Below are 10,829 nucleotides of genomic sequence, written 5' to 3'. Positions count from 1 at the left end.
CACTGAACAGTAACCTGGCCCCACATGAACAGTGATCGATGGGACCCACATGAACAGTATGGGCTTGGGCCGCATGGGCTTGGATGGGTCAGATCTAGGCCTAGATGGGCCTAGGGCGGGCTTGGTATACACAATACTAGACCGCATAGTGCTAGCCCACTCGGGTCTTGGATTGGTGGTTAATGGGCTAAGAAAGTTGGGCCAACCCACGGCCACACGACCTTTGATAGTCGGGCCGGCCTGGTAGGCTAGCCGGCCACTAGGCCGAGCCGTGGCCCAATCGGCGAGGCCGAGCCACGGCCCGCAGGTGTTTCAAGCACGCGCGCTGGGCGAGGCGAGTGGCGGAGGGGAGGGGGAAGTCTGTCACGTCCCAAATCCTTAATCACGCAATTAAGCATAATTATGTTTTTTAAGCATTATGCTTAATTTTGTATCATTGTAATTGGGAATACTAATGCACCTCGTTAAAAGTCGATTGGTTGAGAGAGAGAAAAATCCAGAAGGAAAAAGAATGAAATTCGCAGTCAAAACAGACCCTTTTCTCTAAAATGTGGGCTCCACATGTAGGCCAACCACCCAACCACTCTAGTGGGCACCCCCCCACCTGCTCTCTCTCTCCTCCCTCACTCCCCACGCCTCCAACTTGCAGCTACAACTCACCCCCTGCCTCTCACTCCCCTCTCTAGCTCTCTCACTCTCCCTTGAATTTCTCTCTCTAGGAGCAAGGCCAAGGTATGCATGTGGTACCACTGCATTCTCCAGCTCGTGAGCTGCTCATCTATCCAATTCATTTTCGTTTTCCCGAAGGATTCGAGCCGATTTTGATGATTTTTGGTGATTAGGGTTGAAACGCGAAGAACACCGGAATTCTTCGTCTCCCGAGCGTTTCCTCCATTTCACGGCGGTCACCCAACTCCACAAGCATCTTGGATAAGTCCCTTAGGCTTCCCAGGACATGAATTCGTGATTTGGGTGGTCGATTTTGAATTGGAGAAAAGTTCATGAGTTTTGAAGTTTTAGACCAAAATAAGTATTTAGATGAGATTTGAGTTGGGAATCGAGTTGCTAGGTTGATGAGTGGATTCTAGACTCCATAAACCATCTCAAATATGTCCCCTTTGGATTGGAGAGGATTGCGAATCGATTTGGCAAAGTTTTCACCCAAAATGGAGCTTTTCTGGACAGTCTGGAAGTTTCGGACAATTTTCCAGAGGTTTCGTAGTCCGGAAGTTCCGCAGAAATTTGCGGATCTTCCGCAAAAGTCCGGAACTTCCGCAAAAATCTGCGGAACTTTCGCAGTTACTATTCATCAGGCGGTCCAAAAGTTGTAAAATTCATAATAAATTCTCCGTAGCTCCAAAAATTATGAAACCTAATCTACCTATTAAAAATGTCCCTAGATATGAAAGAGTTAATTAACTTTTTAAGATAAATTAATTAGGTTAAGGCTTCATTAATTCACCGTTGGTTCTTTGCGAGTCCAAAATTGATGAATCCAATTTTTCTAGTTTCCTTATGACTTGTTCTATCTAGAAAAAAATGTTTTCAGCCATTATATGCATATTGTGGCATATATTTGTACTTCATTCATACTCATTACATTGCACGTGTTGATCCTTTTAGAGAATGCTAATCCATCGATCCCGGAGGCCCAGGACGAGCCCAACGCGCCCCACCTATTTGAGCCAGTGCATCAAGGTAAGCAACTAAGCATATTAATCCATCTTGTGTAATTGGATAAGTCTAAAATTGATAAAATATGCTTATGTATGTAGGCATGTTTAGTGAGTCAGTGTCGGGTACCAATAGGTAGAACCTATATCGATTGCATTCTTCTACTTTGAATACTTGTGTATTTACATTCCTTGTAGCCTTGAGATGTTGTCAATGTCTAGGTATGAGTTCGACTTATATGCTTAGCCATGCTTTGGTCATTCAGTAGAAGTCGAACGACGGCACATCCCGTTGTTCGCGAGCATAGGACCTTCTTATGATTACATACACTTGTTGAGGTGAGATGATTGTATGAGTGGTGAGTATGAGACAAAGTGTGGGCGGTGCTAGGAGGTGTTTTGTCCTGCCCGGATATCGAGTTCCCCTGGGTAGGTCGGTAGAGGAAACCGGACACCATAGACCGTTTTGCGTCGGTTAAGCATCGATCATCGGTGTTATTGGCTTTAGCACTTACCTTACTCACCACATGCTGATCTAATGGTAAGGCGAGCCAAATACCTTCACATTTGTGACTTTTTGGGCGTGAACATCGACGGTGTGAGCAGGCGGGCTTGTAGTGGTACTAGTTTGCTCCGGGAGTGGTTCTAGTACCGCCGCACCGAGAGATGCATGATCTAAACGGTTGGAGCTGGTTGGGAAAGGTTGTCACAAGTACCCCTTGTGTGCACTTTGGCCGGTGGCACAAGCCGAATGGTCCTTGTGTCGTGTGGGTCCAGGAGTATCCCCCTGCAGAGTGTATAAACAGTTCGAATTGCAGCGCTCTTGGTCATGAGCATGCTTCTGTCCATCTGCATCGATTGTAGAGTTTTGAGTATGGTTTATGGTTCAGTATGTCAGAGATGGTGATGTTGATTCTTGTTATTTATCGATACACATGTTGGTTACAGTTACACTTGTTCAATTGTTAGTTGCAGGGTAGTTTTCATATGTTTTGGTTAAGTTTCAATCGCTCACATATATGTCTAGGATGCTTAGTGCATATGTTTTACCTAACTTGTGGCTCATCCTTGCTAATGATCAATGCATAATCCTTGTAGTCGAGCAATGTATATGTGCTTTATATGGTTGAAGCCTTGCGAGTACCTTCGTACTCATGATTGCGCTTTCAGGTACTCCTGTTGCTGAGGAAGAGACTATTTTTTGCTACTTTGTGCCTGCCGATCTTGGTGGTGGGTAAGAGTAGTGCATCCTACTCTGAAAGTGGTATTTTTGAGACGGTGCCTAAGGGCATGCGGCGCCGTTCTCTTTTGTTTATAAGTTTAACTTTTCGCTGCATAATTCTTTTGTGATTAGGAGTTGAGGGGTTTTGTCTCCTCCTAGCTCGCTTTTATTGTAAATTATGGAAATTAGTTGCATGCTTAATACTTGTAATATAAATGTTTATTACTCGCTCTTTATTAAGCTATGATGTGATGTACATGTTGGAAGGCATGTGTTCCGATCCTTAGGCACAAAACACGTGCCAGGACTACCGGAGCGGTATTCTGTTTAATCGCTGAAGTCATGATCGTGTCAGTGATCGACTTAGTGATTAATTAGAATACTGTTTGGATGGTTCCTCACAAAGTCAGCGGGTGGTGAGAAATTAACGGTGGCGCGCACTGGGAAGCTCACTGGCGACACACTTTGGCTAGGGATTCACGACGATGAGCAGACGCCGAAACACTACACGACACAGCGGATTCAGAGGGGGGCTCATCGACGACGGTCGGTGGTGAGAGCACTCCTAGACGGCGGCTAGAGGAGAGTGCAGCGGCGCGAGAGAATCGGGTAGCACCTCCCCTACACGGGGAGGGGCCAACCTACACATAAGAGAGGGCTAGCACCTCCTGGCATCACCGCACGATGGCTGGATCACAGCACAAGGCAGAAACACGCTGGCGGCAAGAGCAACTACGATGGTGGAAACCAAAACACAGCAGCGCACGATAATAAGCTAAGAGGGGACCCGGGAAATGCCTACATGCCATCTAGGTGGGCGCAAGAGGGAACTGGGAGGCTCACCAAGCGCGGGGAACGATGACAGGTGGGGCGGTGGCCAACGATTTGTCAAAAAGGCGGTGGCGGCGCTACTCAGCTACTGGCTCGGGCAAGCTCCCATTGGGCTTCTGACGATTGGACAACGGCACAAGGACGGCGACAGTGTCCTAAAGCTCCTCGACAGTACGTGGATGGTGAATGGGTGACGGCGAGGTCGCAGCAGCAAAAATGGAGGTGACAGCAGCGTAGTGGTGAGGAGAAATGGAGAAGAAGGGTGAGAGAAGGACCGGCTATGCTATTTATAGACGGGTGAGGGAGCACAGGGAGGCAGTGTGTGTGCTGGCGTCACGGGGCCGTCGGCGACGAAGTGGCGGCCGGCGCCCACCTTATTTTTTGGGGTATGGGCTGCCTGCGCCAGCCAAGCATGGGCGTGGGTGTGGAAGTCGCGCGTGCAGGGTATGGGAGGAGAGAGGGTGCGTGTGAGAGAGAAGAGAGAGTGGAGAAGCGGAGGCTGGTCGAGTGCGTGTGTGATATTTCCCGGAGAGGGGAGACGGCGGCCGAGCCAGTAGCCGAGTAGCGCCGCCACCGCCTCTTCGAAAGGAGAAAGGTGCGACCCTTGGATTGACGACGCATGGTTCGCGGACGGCTGAGCGGCGTGCGGGACGGGCGAGCTGGGCCGCTCGGTGTGGCTGTAGGCCAGGCGCGGTGCGCGGGAGGAAACGGAAGAGAAAGGCTGGCTGCTGGGCCGGGAAAGCGAGAAGGAAGGAGAAATCGGCCCGAGAAGAGAAAAAAGAAATAAATGGGATAAGAATTAAGTTTAAATTCAAATTGAGGTATTTGACTTTGGATTTAGATCAACTTTATTTAGAATATCTGATCTTGGCTCTCGAGACTTTCTAAGATGATTTGCAACAAAGGATTCGAACTCATTCGGACTGCAGCTGAATGGAATCTAAGAGTAGATTTGAAATTGAGAGTCATTCAATTTCAAACGTCCACACAACGAACCATAAAATCTCAAACTAAAACATATGAACCTACTTAATGCATAGACTACTTTGAATTTGATTGTAATACACCTTGAAATATCTATGCAATTTAGCACCACTCTTAAGCAAGAATGTATAAATATATACTGGTATATATACATCCACATACCTATTTTCTTAACCCTTAGCTAGCTTAATTAATCCTAAAAAGTTTTAATTTGGAGCAAATTTTGTAATTAATTGGCATGCTTAACTCAGAATGTTACAAGAAGTGAGCTAAATATCATAGATTCTCGCAACGTGGCTTGACTTATTGCATACAATTGATTGTTGTAGATTTCAAGCTCTTTAGACAAGAGTTTTTCTAAAAGATATACTTAGAGTTGTGTGGTTTTAATAAAAATTTGGATCTTTAATCACGTCATATCACTTGTGGTTATAGTTATGATTGGTTGATTGCTAGCTAATCACAAGTGGTATGATTTCTTATATCCATCTCAACACATCTCTCTCTCAAATCCTCCTCGAAACCTATCTTTTTCCCTCCTGTTAGACAAACTATGGAGCGTTCATGAAATTATGCGGAGAGTCCGCATATGTGCGGAGACTCCGCACAATTCTATGGAGACTCCGCAGTCTGTCAGTTTTTCACTTTTTTTTACCTACCTGTGGGTTAAAACCTCTCTCTCCAACAGTCATTCAGTCTTTTAGACTGGTCTCTCTCTCTCTCTCTCTCTCTCTCTCTCTCTCTCTCTCTCTCTCTCTCTCTCTCTCTCTCAAATTCTTCACCTCACATCTCCATCTCCGGTGTTTTGGAAGCAAAATCTTTCGGCATATTTGAACTATCGTAATATAGATCATTGGATGAAAGAGCATTCCTTGTCAAGCTTCTGAATAATCTCAATGAACAATTCATTTGCAACTAGTCCAATAGTGAGGTTACGGTGCTTCCAACCTACGTTTTCCAGCTTACAATTGTGTTCAGCCACTCGAGAGGATACCCAATGGGTCGTATGCTTCGGCTTGTATGCATGAACATAAAAGCTGCATCCAGGAGTTCTGCACTTCACACTATACTTTTCTAGGCTTGACACAGTAACCCATACCTCCCTGTGTGATGTCACTACCCACCATGTCACTGCATCCTTCATTTCAAACCGATTGGGAAAGACCTGATTTAGATGAACCATAGTTGATCCATACTCCCAAGAGGAATCATTGTTTTCCATAACTTGCATATTCGCTTTCTCATGCAAGTTCCATTGATCTAGGATGACAGCATTAGAGGATGCATCATCATCATCCTCCACATTTGCATATTGCAGTAAAGATTGTTCCTCATGTACCGTGTTATGGTCATGTTCTCAAGATCAGCAACAATTTCTTCAATTTCCTCCACGCAAGCTTGACCCTCAACCTTTGCCGCCTACCTATGCACAACAACATCTACCTCAGCCTTATGCCGTTGCCCAACTTCTTCCCTCGCCACTGCATTCCCCTGCCTATCCACTACTTCTGCAGTTGTCGCTGCACTGCTACTGTCATACGCTTCTCTTGGACAAGCCTACACCAGTATATTAGACTCAGCCCTATGACATCGGCAACACTCCAACCATTGCACCCACTACTCCGTCCGATTCACCTGTTTCAACTCCCAACAAACTGCATCAAACATACAAGTCCATATGTAATGCACCGTAACAGAATAAATGTCAGGATCCAACTGAAAATATTGGGTGAACCACATTCTCATCTACTTTATCCTTGTACCCTTAGGGTTTGGGTGCTCAATGATAGTAAACAGAAAATTATTCAAATCAACACCCGATGGACCGTTACGAATTTGACAATTTTTATAGAAAACTCTAAGAGTTATAGTGTTTGACATAACTGTGACTTAATAAATATATCAAATAAATTATTAAGTTAATTTTATGTGACTAACTTCAAGTGTAACAAACAATAACTACATTTCTAAAACTATATTACAAAGATAAATATTACTTACAAAATATTTACTTTGCTCTAAGACCTATAATGCTCTAGACATATCTGTGACCTGACATAATTTTAAACGCAATAAAATTATTCTCAACCTAAATACGTAATTTACCATATATTAAAAAACTGTACAAAACCTAACTAAACTTTGAACAGTGTCAAAAAAATTATATGTTACGTCTATCTAACATGTATAACGTCCAACAAATACTTCAAATTAAATTACACATCTATAATACCATTGCTACTTCTATAATTAACTTTCCCGACTAGTATATTCTAAAGTAAATATTGCATACGTATAATAATTACAATCTAATTTTTATTATTTCTATAGACATTTACAACTACCAAATACCTCAAATTAAATTTTACACCTACGATAACATTACAAAATCTATATTTTATTTCCAGACTCATTTATCCTATAGTAAATATTGCATCCGTCTAATAATTATAACATAATATTAATTATTTCACACAAATGCTACAATTTCTACAATAAAACTACGTTTTCTAAACTATTTCCTGACTCTATTTTTACATCGCACTATAATTTCTCTAAACTATACTAGAATTGCATCTCGATTTTCTAAACTATTTTACATTATTTATACGAACAAAAAAAAATTACCTTCCAATTAAGATATTTCTCCTTCCTCCTCCTATCTTGCTTCATCCGACCCCTCTCCCTCCTCCCCTCTCCTTTCTCCTTCCTCCTCTCCTTCTTCCTCGCTCTTTTCTCTCTCGATCTGCTCAGTTGAATGCAAATCACGTAGAACAAAAATGGCATTGAGAGGAGGAGGGGCCGTGCGCCGCGCGTATAAGGGTAGAGAGTTTCCGCGCCTCCAGGACGTGAAAAGCTTCGATTTTCGAGCGTCCAGACCGCGACAACTCTAACATATCAGTATTTTTCACATGCCGAGGCCGCGACAACCTATTTTCGCGTCCTCAGACCACGATAACTAATTTCGCACATTCAAGCTACGAAAACCACCTTATTGTGCCCACATGAGGTCCTACGGGGGTTTTCGAATATCCAAGCCGTGAAAATCCAAATTTCGCATGCTGAAGATGGGAAAACTCGTTTTTTTATCAGACTGTGAATAGGTATTTTTTTTAAAAAAATTCTATATTTCTGTATTATTTTTGAAATTTCGTATTATTTTTGAAATTTCCATACAAAATTATAATATTAAAAAACTCCGTTCGTTACGAGCGGAGGAAATTACCACACAAGCACGACGAATCGCCACCCTCCTCGCGTTGCCGTTGTTCCCCTCTCGTGCTGCCACCTCCCACCACGCGATGCCGACGGGCAATGGCCGCGTCCCCCTACATAACCAGGCCTCCCCGCTTCCCACCCCCAACTTCCAGTATTCATTCACTCGCTTCGGCCGTTACCAAACCACACCTCAGTGCCTCCTTCTTCCTAGGCAGGCGGCTTCGGGTGGTCGGTTGCAATGGTGGACGTGGACCGCCGGATGGCCGGCCTGACCCCGGCGGCGCACGCGGCTGGGCTGCGCCGCCTGTCCACGCGTGCCGCTGCGGGGCCCTCGTTGGCGTCGGCCTCGCCGCGCCACGGGCTCCACTCGTTCGGCCCGTTCGCGGCCGCAGTGCTCGACCACCTCCGGGCGTCCGGGGTGGCGGTGCTCCCGGGGCTCACGGAGGCGGAGCTGGCGCGCGCCGAGGCCGAGATGGGATGCGCCTTCCCGCCCGACCTGCGCGCGGTCCTGGCCATGGGGCTCCCGTCGGGACCCGGGTTCCCGGACTGGCGGACGCGCGCGGGGCTGCGCTCCGCATTCGACATGCCCATCGCCGCGGCGTCTCTGCAGATCGCGCGGGGCGCACTGTGGCCACGGTGCTGGGGGCCCAGGCCCGCCGACCCCGACCGCGCACTGCGGCTCGCGCGCTCCGCCATCCGCCGGACGCCGCTGCTCGTGCCGCTTTTCGACCGGTGCTTCCTGCCCTGCCGCCCCTGCCTCGCAGGGAACCCTGTCTTCTTCGTCACTGACGACCGCGTCCTCTGCTGCGGCCTCGACATCCTCCACTTCTTCACCCGCGACTCCTGCTTCCAGCCGCTGGACGTGCGGGCGCCGCCATCATCGGTCGCGCAGGCCTCCGGCGAGGCCACCACGCCGTACATGCGCCGCAGCCTCGACGCGGCCTGCGGCGGCAAGGTCCCGCGTTGGATCGAGTTCTGGAGCGACGCCGCGTCCGACCGGCGCCGCCGCGACTCGGCCTCCTCGGAGACCTCCACCGCGTCGTCGTCCTCCGGGTGCGCGTCGCCGCCGCCGTCCAGGAGGTCGAGGACCCCGCACTGGGTCGACAACTACCTGGACAGGCTCGGCTCCGTGCTGAAGCAAGGCGGATGGAGGGACACGGAGGTAACGGAGATGGTCGAGGTGGCGGCCTCCGGGATGTTCGACGGCGAGGAAGCCCCCGCGGTCGACTCCGAGGCGGTGCTCGACGCGCTGCTGCTGAAGGCCGACCGGTGCTCCGACTCGCTCCGGCGAGCGGGGTGGAGCTCCGAGGACGTGTCGGACGCTCTCGGGCTCGACCTCCGGCGGTGCAAGGAGCGGCCGAGGAACGCCGTACGGATACCCCCGGAGATCGCCGTGAAGGTCGAGCAGCTAGCGCAGTCGGTAGCGAGGCCTGAACTCCCCGCCGCCGCCGCCGCCGCCGCCGCCGCCGCCGCCGGAGGCACTTGCTACCGGCGGCCTGCCGTTTTCTTTTCTTTTTAGGAAAAATGTTACTCTATTTTAGACTTTTTCACTATACAAGGAAAGAATACCTGTACTTTAATAAAGTAAATACTGTACTAAAAGTTAAGCCCATGATTGTTTCCACGCAAAGATGTAAATTTAATGCTTGGAAGTGAGTACTAACTGCTACATTCACGGCACAAGTCCTTTCTTTTCACCTCGTTGTGCTCTCCATAATGCAAAATTATCAGTACAAACCGACAGAAAATTCTTTATTCGCCATTAAAACCGATAAGAGCTCCTTCCTTGCCGTCGAAAAAAAAATCAGGTTTTCTTATTCGCCACCGGTTCAACCTTTTCTTTGCTTATTCGCCACTTCCGTCATGACCCACCGTTAGAACGTTGAATCATGTTAGTATTGAACCAAAAGGAGAATTAACACTGTAGAAGTATCGCTGTAATTCGCAGGATTTTTTCAGAAAATGTTCGTCTTCTACAGCGACGAGGAAATCCCTGCGTTGGGAGCAAACAGTAGACTCCCAGTACTGGTTTCATTTTTTAATCTTCTGTTAAGGAACGGTACCTTTTGTCCAATCTTTGAGTGTCATTTCATTCCCGGTAGCAAACGGTCAGATTCCAAGTAGCAGCTGCCGTAGCATGATTTCGGTAGCAAGGGATTTTCCGTCCGCGATCTAGTATAAAACGACGAAGTCTGAGCTCTTGCTTTATTTTATGCAGAGTTTGTTGCCTTTTTGTAGCATTAAAAAATTCTTCCAATTTTTTATAGGTACAATATAGACTTACATAACTCACATATCATACTTACATCCTACGTATATACACGTACTTATCCTAACCACACGCTAACTATTGATTAATTCCTAAATATGTAAGCGTTTACGTACATTAGCTTGGACCTAGGCTAAACTCGGGTGCTACTGCCAATTTTTACATCTTTTCAGCTCCTCACACTGAAGCTCTCCTGTCAGACGGTGGGTCATGTTCATGCAGTCATGCATGCACTTGTGCTCTTGTCGCTTTTGGTTGGAGTACTGCCGGATGCCTGCAAAAATTGGCTTGCCACTTTCGGTACGTGTATTGCCTCGCCTCCGAAAAACAATTATATGCAATTACAGAGGTTTGTTTTAAGTCTTTTTACAGTGATCCATACTATCTATAGGTAGAATATAGTATAAATTTAATCTGATCGTTCACGTGATTGAATATTTCTGTAATTACGACAGTAGTGTTAATATTTATCCACCATACTATTGAAGGGTACTGCAATCTTTTTTTATACATAATCTTTAAATAATCATTTAACCAAATAATCAGCATTCAGACCAATCTAAACATTAAACTATGAATTTACACAATACAACTACCATACTATTTCTTTTTTCTCAAAAATACCATTATA

The 10,829-nt window shown here is 46.7% G+C and overlaps 1 protein-coding gene across 1 annotated transcript; it reads left to right on the top strand.

Moving 5' to 3' along the window:
• Nucleotides 1–8,063: 8,063 nt before the first annotated feature.
• LOC133895653 (uncharacterized) lies at nt 8,064–9,626 on the top strand. Its single transcript, XM_062336117.1, has one exon. The coding sequence runs from the start codon at nt 8,168–8,170 to the stop codon at nt 9,446–9,448; it is 1,281 nt and encodes a 426-aa protein (XP_062192101.1). The 5' UTR covers nt 8,064–8,167; the 3' UTR covers nt 9,449–9,626.
• Nucleotides 9,627–10,829: the final 1,203 nt, after the last annotated feature.

This window comes from Phragmites australis, chromosome 16, assembly GCF_958298935.1.
Source record: "Phragmites australis chromosome 16, lpPhrAust1.1, whole genome shotgun sequence".
NCBI lineage: Eukaryota > Viridiplantae > Streptophyta > Magnoliopsida > Poales > Poaceae > Phragmites > Phragmites australis.
This window is presented reverse-complemented; position numbering and strand designations above follow the sequence as displayed.

Bases quoted from the DNA above. Each gene is read 5' to 3' on its own strand.
- LOC133895653 (XM_062336117.1), top strand. From the start codon at position 8,168: ATGGTGGACGTGGACCGCCGGATGGCCGGCCTGACCCCGGCGGCGCAC.